The sequence below is a fragment of the Silene latifolia genome, chromosome Y (assembly GCF_048544455.1).
Source record: "Silene latifolia isolate original U9 population chromosome Y, ASM4854445v1, whole genome shotgun sequence".
Classification (NCBI taxonomy): domain Eukaryota; kingdom Viridiplantae; phylum Streptophyta; class Magnoliopsida; order Caryophyllales; family Caryophyllaceae; genus Silene; species Silene latifolia.
The window spans coordinates 139,915,940-139,928,595 of NC_133538.1; the positions used below are offsets into that span (position 1 = coordinate 139,915,940).

At 35.9% G+C, this 12,656-nt stretch overlaps 2 protein-coding genes across 2 annotated transcripts; both read right to left on the reverse strand.

Annotated features, from left to right (window-relative positions):
- Nucleotides 1-1,429: 1,429 nt before the first annotated feature.
- Nucleotides 1,430-5,571, reverse strand: LOC141629053 (uncharacterized). Its single transcript, XM_074442123.1, has 5 exons — nucleotides 5,338-5,571; nucleotides 5,175-5,249; nucleotides 2,940-3,235; nucleotides 2,141-2,696; nucleotides 1,430-1,861 (listed from the first exon to the last, which is right to left on the reverse strand). Exons 1-5 carry the CDS (start codon nucleotides 5,569-5,571, stop codon nucleotides 1,430-1,432), a joined length of 1,593 nt encoding a protein of 530 aa, XP_074298224.1.
- Nucleotides 5,572-11,251: 5,680 nt separating this feature from the next.
- On the reverse strand, nucleotides 11,252-11,884 carry LOC141629054 (secreted RxLR effector protein 161-like). Its single transcript, XM_074442124.1, has one exon. It carries the CDS (start codon nucleotides 11,882-11,884, stop codon nucleotides 11,252-11,254), a length of 633 nt encoding a protein of 210 aa, XP_074298225.1.
- Between the last annotated feature and the right edge of the window lie 772 nt (nucleotides 11,885-12,656).

The following is a 12,656-nucleotide window of genomic DNA, read 5'->3' on the forward strand; positions in this document are numbered from 1 at the left end:
AAATCTCCAAGGTACCTTATCTTTTCCTATCCTCAACCATTGATATCCAGCCTGAATAGAGTAAGGTTTGTCTTGTCCAAGCCACTTATCCTGAATGTAGGCCTGTTTGAATAGTGGCATCATGTGAGCAATTTTTTTCCACGACCAACTGCAATCAACTGGGGGTTTATATTCAGTCCAATGTACTCCTTTCATATAGACATGACTGATCCATCGAACCCAGAGATGATCTTTTTTGCTAGCTACCCACCAAATATACTTCCCCAAAAGTGCTTTATTCCATGTTTTAGCAGCTTGAATACCCAGTCCTCCCTCCTCTTTGGGACAGCAACATTGTTCCTAGTTAACTTTTGGAGCTTTCAAGTAATTGTCAGAGCCTCCCCAGAGATAATTGCGACAAGTAGCTTCAATCTTATTCATGATTCCCACAGGTATTAGAAACATGCTGGCCCAATAAGAATGAAGGGTGGATAGAACAGAGGTTACTAGTGTCAATCTACCTGCATAAGATAACTGCCTAGCTCCCCAAGATCTAAGTCTAGCAACTACCTTATCCACAAGTTTCATGCCATCATTCTTGGAGATTTTCTTGGAAGATATAGGGACCCCAAGGTATTTGAATGGAAGTTGCCCCTGAACAAACCCAGACACTTGTAAAATGTTTTGAATGATACTAGTAGGCACACCATTAAAATAACCCTAATTTTCTAGTAAGAAGGTAGAACTTTCTCTCTCATCATTTTTTATTATTATTATCCTACACTGATTATTAATGGAGCATATGATTGATGAAAATGATTTGGACGAGAGAATACTTAATCATTTTAAAGCCACTTAATGCTATTAGTTCCTAATATAGCACCTTGTAGAATATGACATGCACTGTGAAACAAACAAACTAACAAACTGATCTATGGCAACAGAATTACAAAAACTAGCTAGGGTAAAAAAAAGGAGGGTTGGATCCAGGTATGGCTAGCAACAACCATCAGTATAGCATCACTGATATTAAAATCCAAAGTACACAAACGAATGAAAAAGAGGAATAATTAGCTAAAACAGAACGCATTGATAAGCACAAATTCAGTAAACACTTCATTCGCAAGAATCATCCATTTGATGTAGTAGTGTTTTTTGGTAGTTGATCAACCCATAACCCTTCTTCATGATCATCTCGTAGATAAAAATCATCTACATCGTCAGTGGTAGTAGATGGCAATCCAGAAGAAAAAGGAGGTAATTCATCATCCACTTCATACATGCTTTCGTTACCCATAAACTTCCTCTTACTATGAAGAACAATCAACCACTTTTCATCGGCTGGATCTTTAATGTAAAATACTTGTTTTGCCTGATTAGCCATTATAAATGGCTCTGTTTTGTATCCTTCACAGTTTAGATCTACCAATGTGAACCCCATCTCATCAACTCAAACATCTCTACGATCAACCCACATACAACGAAAAACGGGTATCCTAAATTGAACATAGTCTAGCTCCCAAATTTCATTAATGACCCCAATATATGGCATAGACATCAAAGCTAATCCACTGTTTTGCATAGTACTTTTATCATCTTGACACTTTGTGTAAAAAGAATACCCATTGATGTCATAACCTTGATAAGATAAGACATGCATAATAGGTCCATGGGCTAATCGCCTTACATTCTCAGATACCTGCCCACACTCCTTTTTTAGCTGAATAGCAACTTCATTTGAAAACCAATTAAGAAATGATCGATTATGCTCCATTGCAAACCACCTCTCTCCTTTAGAAGAATTTTGTGCTCTTAGAAGGGTTTGATGCTCCTCTAAATATGGATGCACATCAACCATGTGTTGGAGAATATAAAAGTGTTCCTGATCAAGTATTTCACGGCTAATTGTGATTACCTTTTTTCCCAGCGTACCTTTTCCCTCTATTCTTCCTTCATGTCAAGATGTCGGAATCCCAATAGATTCAACATTTGACAGGTAGTCACCAACAAACTCTAGCGCCTCTTCTGCCACGTACCCCTGAATCATACAACCTTCAGGCCGATTTTGGTTTCTTACATAGTTGCCTAAGGGTTTCATATATCACTCAAATGGATAGATATTTCTTAAAAATACGGGTCCACAAATTTTTATTTCTCTCACCAAATGAACAACAAGGTGCTGCATTATATCGAAAAAGGAAGGAGGAAAAAACATCTCAAGTTGACACATAGTTATAATAACGTCTCGCTGTAATGCATTCAAGGTATCTGAATCAACAACTTTGCTATATATTGCATTGAAAAAGTAGCAAAGTCTAGTTATAGCATCCCGAACATGTGAAGGCAAAACTCCACGAAGCGCTACCGGGAGTAATTGTTGCATTAAAGTGTGACAATCATGTGACTTCAAACCCACCAATTTTAACTCTTTCAGCGACACAAGATTTTTTATGTTGGATGAATAGCCTTGCGGTACCTTCACACCATGTAAACACTCACACACACTTTTTTTCTTCTTTCGTGACAAAGTAAAACAAGCTGGAGGTAAATAAGTTCTTGAATCTCTAGTTTGTGGTGCTAATTCTGGCCGTATCTTCTGTGCCACCATATCTTCCCTAGCTTTGACACCATCCTTGGTTTTACCAGGGATATTCAGAAGTGTGCCAATAAGACTTTCACACACGTTTTTCTCCACGTGCATGACATCTATACAATGTCTTACGGACAAATGTTTCCAATATGGTAAATCCAAGAATATGGATTGTTTTTTTGTACAAGGTCCTATCACTTGGTTTCTTATATGGTTTTCCAAAAGAATTTTCAATGTTTTTCACTTTTTCATAAACCTCTTTCCCACTTCAAATTTTTGGAGGGTTTCTAAATCCTTGTTTCCCATTAAAAGGTTTCATTTTTTTCTATAAGGATGAGAGCGGTGGAGCAATCTTCGACTAGTAAGATACACGTTCTTTCCACCATGAACTAAGCGATCATAAATTGTATCCTCCTCACAAATTGGGCACGCTTTTGCCCCTTTCACAGTATAACCAGATAAGTTCCCGTAAGCTGGGAAATCATTAATGGTGCAATATATCATGGCACGTAGGTTAAAAGTTTCAGCATGATAAGCATCATATACATCTACTCCAGTATCCCATAATAACTTCAAATCGTCAATTAATGGTTCTAGGTAAACATCTATATCATTTCCAGGTTGCTTAGGTCCCGAAATCAGTAGAGACAACATAAGATATTTGCGCTTTATGCACAACCAAGGGGGCAGATTATAAATTGTTAACATAACTGGCCATGTGCTCCACTTACTACTTAGATTTCCAAACGGATTCATACCATCGGTACATAGTCCAAGCCTTAAATTTCTAGCATCATATCCAAATTTAGGAAACAAAAAATCTATTGTTTTCCATTGTGTTGAATCAGCTACATGACGAATTTTGTCATCTGAAACTCTACCTCAGCGTGCCAAACTAAGTTCTGAGCATCTCTAGCATTTGCAGAAAGGCGTTTTAATCTTGGGATAATGGGAAGATACCATAACACTTTATCATGAACTCCTATATTTTTTTTGGAATTTTTTTTGGAATTGTTTTTCTTCAACTTGTAACGTGAAACCCCACACTTTGGACATTTCTCTAGATCTTTAAAATCTTTTCGATACAAAATACAATCGTTAGGACATGCATGTATCTTGACATAGTCAACTCCCGTTGGACACAATTTTCTTAGCATCATAAGTACGTTTGGGGAGTTCATTGCCATCTGGTAAAATTTTACTCAACAACTCAAGCAAATTTGTGAAACTTTTATCACTCCATCCATTTTTCGCCTTTACGGTATACAATTTTAAAGTTGCGGATATGCGTGTGAATTTTGAGCCCGGATATAGTGGTTTCAGTCCATCACTAACTAGGCTATCAAACATTTGTGTTTATGTTGGGTCTTCTGGACATTGTTTCAAATCATTAATCAAATCGTCTAGTCGATCGTAATTTTCATCTAAACCATCTCCCTCAAATTCACTATCGTCCTCTAAGTCACTGCACATACTAGGTATCACATCCTCCCCATGTCAAATCCACCTTGTGTAACTTTTGTCAATCCCATTACATAAGAGGTGACTTTTCAATTCTTCAGCATCAAGAAACACATTATTCCCACATTATTCCCACATTTAACACATGGACAATAAATTTCCTCAACATTCTCCGCGTTATTAATGACATGTCTAACAAAATGGTCAACCCCTTTCTTGTATCTAGGATCCAAACGATCAACAAACATCCATTCATGATCCATTCTAAATCTTCGTATCTATCTAGGGTCCACTGCAGTAGTTTAAAAAGACTAAAGGGTTAGTAGTTTAAAAAGGTTATAAGGTTAGTGGAGAGTTGAGGATGAAATTCAGCTCTACATACACTTAATAACCACTAGCAGCTTCTTAAAATAATACTATCTCTAGTTAAATAAATAGGTATCACATAAGTTGTTTAATGAGATATAAACTTGTTTGTCTAATTCTTTAGTCACTACTCTCATTTAAAAAATAAACAAAAGAATAATGTTGTGGTTCCATCTTCATGTAGTCTCTGCCTTTATTATTATATGCAGAATAATAAAAAAATCATGACTTTATTAAAGTCTCATGGTTGCAAATAATAAATAAACGAATCATGGAAAAAGTAAAGATTAGAATTCTTGTGCTATGGTTCCATAGGCGGAGACTACGAGGTTGCCAAAATTCATTCTTTAAAGCAAAATCCAAAATCCCAATTTTTTAATAGTAAAGAGTTTGACTAAGATGAACCTCATCTCTTTCTCTGCCAAATCCCAATTCATTTTTAATCTTTCATTTCCAATTCATACTCCCAATTAAATGTCACCAAAATCGCATTAAATTAGTAACCCTTTACTTTCCACTACCAGCACTTTTGGTCAGCTCCTCAGCTCACAATCAATCTTTCTAAATGCGCATAGGTTACTATTAATACTACCTTGAACGATCTCACTGATCGAATTACTTATTGAACAATTACTACTACTGCAACTACTAGCTAGACTTACTGCTCGAGCTTACTCGGTCATAGTTCGGGTTAGACTTAAAGTATGGACTAGGGAGAGCATGATGCTGTTATTACCAAAAACCTAAAGTAAATCTCACCTCTCAATTTTAGGGAGACCTGTGCAAATAATATTTGCTCTATGGCTGCAATGAGGATCTTTGAACTAAGCAAACAATTAACTTTGCGAACTTTCTGGCGTGTAAACAATGACATATGATAAAGACCTCTACTGCTTCAAAAAAACCCGTCTATATATAAAGTTGTGACGAAAACACATAACTCTCTCTGGATGAAACCAGCTCTTGGAATTTATGCCAAGACCATAGAAGTAGTTGAAATTAGCAATACCAAAAGTTTGCACATCCGGTTTAATAATCTCTTTATATCTGCTAACCGTCCTTGAAATCAAATAACTTCCAACATATTCACATTCTAATTCGTAATCAGGCATCAAATATAGGTCAATCACTCCAGGAAAAATCAATTTCGACACAGGAATCTCTTCTTCTGCCATCTCTATTAAACAATGGTTAGAAGGAGTATTGGAACATCTTGATTTCGACCAGCAAATTGGAGACAGAAAATTACACACAAAATAATGAAGTAATCAAATCTACTACAGCAAAATTCTACTAACATGCAGAACCAAATGTAATCAAAATTCAGAAAAAATCAAATTAACCCTAAAATAGCAATAGATAAAATAAATTAACCAAGTTATAATTCATTTTTTAAGCAAAAATAGAAATAGATCACATAAAATCCCAAAATTCAGAAAATTATCAAATTAACCCCAAAATTCACAAAAATAATCAAGTTACCTATGGATGCTTAACCAAAGACGAGCCTGATGGAGTAGCCGATGACGAGCGTGGTGGAGTAGTTGACGACTAGAGAACGTGTTGTCGCCAACTTGGAATTGGAGTGGTGACCGTGGACTTGGAATGGTTTGTGTAGCAGTGGGTTTTGTTTGAAGGGGAGTGATTGAATAAGTTAGGGTTATTTTTGAAGGGGAGTGATTATACTATTATTATTATTATTATTATTATTATTATTATTATTATTGTTATTGTATAGAGAGCGGGATTTTTTTGCGCCGAATATTACAAGTCGGATGCACATTAGTTTATTAAATATCTGATGTAATATTGTATAAGATAGACATAGGTTATTAGAATATCTGATGTTTATTAAAGTTAGAAATAATAGACATCAGTCGATTAAAAACTGATGTATTTATGATTAAATAGGCATCGGGTTTCTAATAAACGCCGATGTCCATTTTTTGTACATCAGTTGTTTAGAAAATCCGTTGTCCATTAAGTGATGTCTATAAGGAGTTTTGTAGTAGTGACTCCTTCTTCATCAAGACATACTCAGATTTTAATTCCATGAAAATTTCAGATTTTTGTTGAACATTAAGCTTAAGACTTGAGATGCATCTATCTAAATGAACAATCTTGGATCTAGACGAACTACATTCGGGAGATTCATTTTGAAATTTGACAAACTTTTCATGAAGCAATCTAATCTCCCTTTTGTTGGCATCTATGTTGACTTTAAGACACTCATTCTCTTTTGATAGATTAGTGACTAGTTCGTTTGACATTTCCTTGGCACTGTCAGAGGTAACAGTCTGAGACATTGTTGTTATAAGTTCTTCTACCTCATCAACTAAGTCATCAATTACACCTTTTGATATGGACTGTTCTTTTAGAAGTTCATCACGTTCCTCGGTTATCATGGACATTTGCAAAATTAGAGTAGTATTGACATTCTCAAGATCAGAAACATCATTGGGGTTCGACTTAAGACACTCTAGTTCGTTTGACAACTCTTTGTTCAATTTGTTTACTCTTTTCACCTCATTGTATGCCTCGAAGTAATGAAGTCCATCACTGTCTGTTGCCTTAAGTTCATTTTTAAGGTGAAAGTTTTCTTGAGCAATTTCCTCTATCTCATCTTGCATGAGATCCAACTTTTCAGTTTGTGAACGACACTTATCAAAGAGTTTATCAAGAAGCTTACATACTTTTTCTTTGGAGTAAGTCCTAGCCTTGGCCATTAGAAGTTTTACCTCATTGTCGGAATCCGAGTCGGAATCATCGGGATGAGCCATAAGATATCTAAGATGTTCAGATTTAGAGGGTTTGGAGACTTTGTCCTTGAGATGATTTGTAAGACACATTTTAGCCTCTAGTTCCTCATCGATGATTTCATCATCCTAGGAGTCGGACATTCCCAAAATGGCGGACATGACCTGGTTCTTGTAGTCCTTTTTAGCCTTATCTCGCTTATCTTTAGACTTAATCTCATCCCACTTAGGACATTCTTTAATATGATGTGATTTGTCACCACACTTAAAGCATCCAATAATAGTAGAGGGTCTTTTCTTTGAAAAACGTTTTTTCGTGTAATTGTTGTTGAACCTTTTATGTTCATGGCCATTCACCATTCCAACTAAGTTCCTAGAGAACAAAGCAAACTCATCTTCTCTTCATCCTCATCATCAATTGAAGAGGATGTTAGAGCAAGACTCTTTCCCCTTAAAGATTCACTAGAATGCTTATCGAGATTAAACTCGTGAGCCATTAGTGATCCCATTAGTTCATGAAGAGATAAAATGGATAAATCTTTGGCCTCCTCTATAGTAGTTACCGTAGGTTGCCATTTAGTGGTAAGACTACGAAGAATTTTTCAAATGATGTCCTCGGACTCGAAATTTCTCCCAAGACTTTTTAGTTCGTTGATAATACATGAAAAGCGAGATGAAAAGCTATTTATTGACTCGTCCTTTGCCATGTGAAACATCTCATCTTGTTACATGAGAAGATCAATACGGTACTTTCTAACTTCAGACGTCCCTTCATAGGCAAGAACAAGGGAGTCCCAAATTAGTTTGGCCGTAGGACATCCGGAAATCCGACTTACTTCGGCGTCACCTACACACCGTTGAAGAATCGACATTGCTTTCGAGTTCTTTTCGGCCAATTTAAAATCATTTTCATTGTAATCTTTCTCGGCCTTGACTTTAGTAGAACCCGTATGAATGTCGCTTTCCTCAATAACAAGAGGTCCGTCCTTAATGATTTTCCAACATTGATAATCAATACTTTTGATAGGGTGCTCCATTTTGAGCTTCCACCATCCAAAATTCTCACTGGTAAAAACCGGGATCTTGGAGTGTTTTGAGGAATCTATATCCCAAGAATCAAACTCTAAGGCGGTTAGCCTCGATCAAGAGCACGAGGCCCTGATACCAATTGAAGAGTTTAGGATTCTAAGTACCTAAGAGGGGGAGGGGGTGAATTAGGTACTATTTTAAAAAATTTCAATTTGATCTTTATTGAATTAAAGCAAGTTGATTAATGATATGAAGAACTAGTAGATACATCAAATAAATCGATTTATTAAGAGTGTATCACGTTGTTAAGAATGATTGCTGAATTGTAAGGCAACGGTTGATCTGACTGTTGCTTGTTTGTCTTAGCACAAGAGATTAAGGCTGCTGACCAAAAGCAACAGTATCCAGAACCGTTGTTAAAAAAAACGTAAGTGAAGAACAAGTAAGATAAATGCAGTGGAAATAAAAGTAACGAGAGATCAACACGATATTTTTGAATTGGTTCGGCCAACACTCTAAGGCCTTACGTCCAATATTCTTTTATTAATAAGTGAAGCGATCTACTCCGACTACTTAAACACTTACAATAAAAGGACCAACAACCTACTCCGGTTTCGACACGAGTTCTAAGACTACTCCGTCTAGAAACTCAAGACTCTAACTAGAATGTTTACTAGATCAAGTTTCCTCAAACTGATTCTATGAAAGAATTGATAAGGACAACTTATTGATCAAACGATTCTAGGCAAGAGAATGCAATATTTAAGGCAACGGTAGTGAAGACTGTTGTCACTGGAAGACTTAGAAATATTTTGCAAAAGAAAGAAAAGCTTTGAGTTCTTTAGAAAACAATTTTGCAAAACACTTTGAAATTCTCAGGAAAGTCTTAAGAAATGAAGGAAAAGAGTGCTCTTTTTATAAGGAAGCAAACTAGGGTTTAGAGGTCAAGACATATGATAGAAAACAAATATTTTTGACTTAACCAAGTTTGAATAAAAGGGGGCATTTTCCAAAGGTTGAAGAAGAAAAGAAGCTTTGTTATTATCTTTAAAAAGCCTTTAAAAATCAGTCAAAGCAAGATTGACAACCAAGTGAAGACATTTTTAGAGAAACAATTTTGGAAAGAAACAAGTTCCTATTTCCAAAAGCTATGATAAAAGATATTGTCAATTTGAGATAAAACCTTTTGAAAGATTCCATTTTTATATTCTTTTCTTAAAAACAACCTTTCATAAAATTCAAATATCAGAAATGAACATTTCAAAAATAGAAGTTTGTATTTGAAAATATGAGTATTTTTGAAACCGGAGACTTCCTTCAAGTGACACGAGCTAAAGCAACTGTCTTGCTTACTGTTGCCTTAGAAAGCAGACCGTTGTTGAACAACAATCCTGCTTACTGTTGCCTTAGTACCATACTCTCTTACCCTTACATAAATGACTCTATTACAACACAATTCTTGGGGAGTTTCATCAACACTTCTTGACCTTGAACATTGATTAATTTTTGATTGGGAAAGTTGGCTTAATCCTAAAATTGAACATCTTAAAGCATGGTTAAAGTAGGCATGTCATCATCATCAAAAGTGTTCTAATATGAACTCAATCCAACTTAGAAGCATAAATTAAGGTACTACAAATCAATAGTGGATAAATTTCAGTTAAGCAACCCCACACTTAAATCAAAGAAGTGCAAAGCTTGAGAAATTACACAATATTTGTCATTGCTTTAACGTTTTAACGTTTAACCATGACAAATAAGTGAGAAGCATTCCTAATCTATTCGGTACATTATTTCCCATTTGTTTTAAACTTAGCATGACTAGCTACACCACTAGTGTGTAAAATTCACAGAAGAGAATGCCCACAATCAGGAAATGGGAGGACCTGAAGCGGGGTCCTACGACTCGTGAGTGATGACAGTACTTTAAACTTTTGCATATAGTGAACTGTGTGAAAATGTGAGAAGCGCCAACATATGCATCCCGAGGCACAAACTGTTAGATTTTGAGTATATACGAAAAAGGAATTGACAATAAAACCGCACTGAATCGACTCCGCTTTTCTAATAGAATAATTCGACCCTTAACAGTGCCTGGGTATAATCGAACTTTCTACTGAGATAAGACGGTGCCCTCTGATTTTTGGCACAAAAATCAGAGACGTAATATAGAAAATATTTTGTTGTAGAATGTTAAACGTTCTTTTGATGCAGTAGAAGATTATTATTTTTCTGTAACTTTTCTTCTCATCCTTTATCTATTTATATAGAAAGGATAGGGTGTCAGGGAAACAGGGGGATGCATTTGTGAAGGGTTGTAACTCTTCACAAATTTAGATTAAAAGTATTTAAATTACGCGGAATTTAATTACTGCCAAAGTTATTCGAACGAAAGCTATTCCGCAATCCCGTAAATAATTATACGAGCGTACACTTCATACTTCCCGAACTCGTATTATATTATTTAGAAATTAACCATCAGTGAACCGATCTTAATTACGCCAAATGAACCGGTAATTACTCTTAAATCACCAACATTCCTCCCCCATTTAAGCGTAATTCAAGATTTTAAATTTGCTAACAAACATACCAATTTATGCATAAATGAAAATGTCACGAAGATTAAATTTTCACTTAGTGAAATTACACATTCCAAATATTCGAGTATCGGGGTGTGACTAAGCATTGAACCCTTGCTACCCATTTTGAATACATGAAGATAACTCACACATAAACTATTTATTTCTAAAATTACATAAACCGACACTTAATTACAAGCCTAATGTCCCTTATCTATTCATGAATATTTGAGGAGCCAAACTCAATCTCCTTTGAAGCGGCTGAACTTCATGTTCATATAAGTTGATTCTTTTCATCGTGTCCCTGCAAACACACTTTTTCAAAAGATCAATTAAGAAGATAAACTTCAACCTTACAACATGCAAGTCTAAGCACACACCTCGGGACATAATTATTGTGTCCTTCAATCCTTTAACAATAGGCCTTCCACATTGAATTCAGCCTCTAACATTGTATTAGAGGGGAATTGGGTATCCTATCGCCAAGGATCTTATACGAGTTTTAGACCCATCCCGTCAACCGACTTAATAACCAAGTTCTTAGCTAATGCTTTGGTCAAATGATCAGCTAAATTTTGTTGAGATCTCACGAATATAAATGAAATAACACCATCAGTTATCAGCTCACGTATCGAGCTATGTCTAACACCCAAGTGTCTTAATTTGCCATTGTATATTTGACTATAAGCTTTAGCCAATGTAGCAGCACTATCACAATGTATAGCTATGGGTGATATTGGTTTTGGCCATAATGGAATTTCGTAAATCAAATTCCTTAGCCATTCTGCCTCTTTTCCGGCTGCTGCCAAGGCAATAAATTCTGATTCCATGGTTGAGCTAGAAATGCAAGTTTGCTTTTTTGATGCCCAAGAAATAGCACCTCCTCCAAGCAAAAATACCCAACCACTTGTTGAAGAGTGATCTTCAACATTGTTTATCCAACTAAAATCTGAGTAACCTTCTAGTACCGAAGGATAACCCACATATGTTAGTCCATAGTTCTTGGTAGCTTTTAGATACCTCAATACACGATTAATTGCTTGACAGTGAAGAGTACTAGGATTCTTCGTGTATCGACTTAAGTTGCCCACCGCAGGAGCTATATCTGGTCTAGTGCAAGTCATGGCATACATTAGACATCCAATCACTCGAGAATATTCGAGTTTTTAAACAGGTTCACCCGAATTAGGTACAAGTTTCAAGCTAGAATCCATGGGAGTTGTAGCTGAAATACTATTTTCACAATTGAATTTCTTTAATACTTTCTCAATATAATGAGATTGTGTTAAAGAAATCCCCTTGTCACTACGTTTGATTTTGATTCCAAGAATCACATCAGCTTCTCCCATGTCTTTCATTGCAAAGTTAGATGATAGAAAAACTTTACAAAGATCAACCTGACTTTGGTTTGTACCAAAAATTAGCATGTCATCAACGTATAGACATATGATTACGTCATTGCCAGCATCATCGAACTTGCTATATACACATTTGTCTGACTGATTTAATTTAAAACCATTACACAAAACCGTCTCATCAAATTTATGATGCCATTGCTTAGGAGCTTGTTTAAGTCTATACAATGATTTTACTAGCTTACACACCTTATGTTCATTACCTGGCATAACGAAACCTTCCGGTTGTTTCATGTAAATTTCTTCTTCTAAATCTCCATTCAAGAATGTGTAGACACCTCGTTTCTGCACCTCCCGCAAATCACCCGGTGATGATTGGGCCGCATGTTTGATACGCGGAACGATTTGTGACAGTTCGTAAGATTATCGTCAAGTGATTGCTCAAATATTAAATGTCTACCTCATGGTTGTCATCTACGCGCCGATACGGTCGTTTTGGCAGTAATTAGAGTACATTTGGAGTCCGGGTCAAAAACCGTCT

Excerpts from the sequence above, each read along its gene's own strand:
- LOC141629053 (XM_074442123.1), bottom strand. The coding sequence starts at position 5,571 with ATGGCAGAAGAAGAGATTCCTGTGTCGAAATTGATTTTTCCTGGAGTG. Across the intron at positions 3,236-5,174 it reads AGCAAATATTATTTGCACAG|CGCAAATATCTTATGTTGTC; the intron begins GTCTCCCTAAAA and ends TTGTGCATAAAG. Across the intron at positions 2,697-2,939 it reads GTTCATGGTGGAAAGAACGT|ACATTGTATAGATGTCATGC; the intron begins GTATCTTACTAG and ends TTTGTCCGTAAG.
- LOC141629054 (XM_074442124.1), bottom strand. The coding sequence starts at position 11,884 with ATGACTTGCACTAGACCAGATATAGCTCCTGCGGTGGGCAACTTAAGT.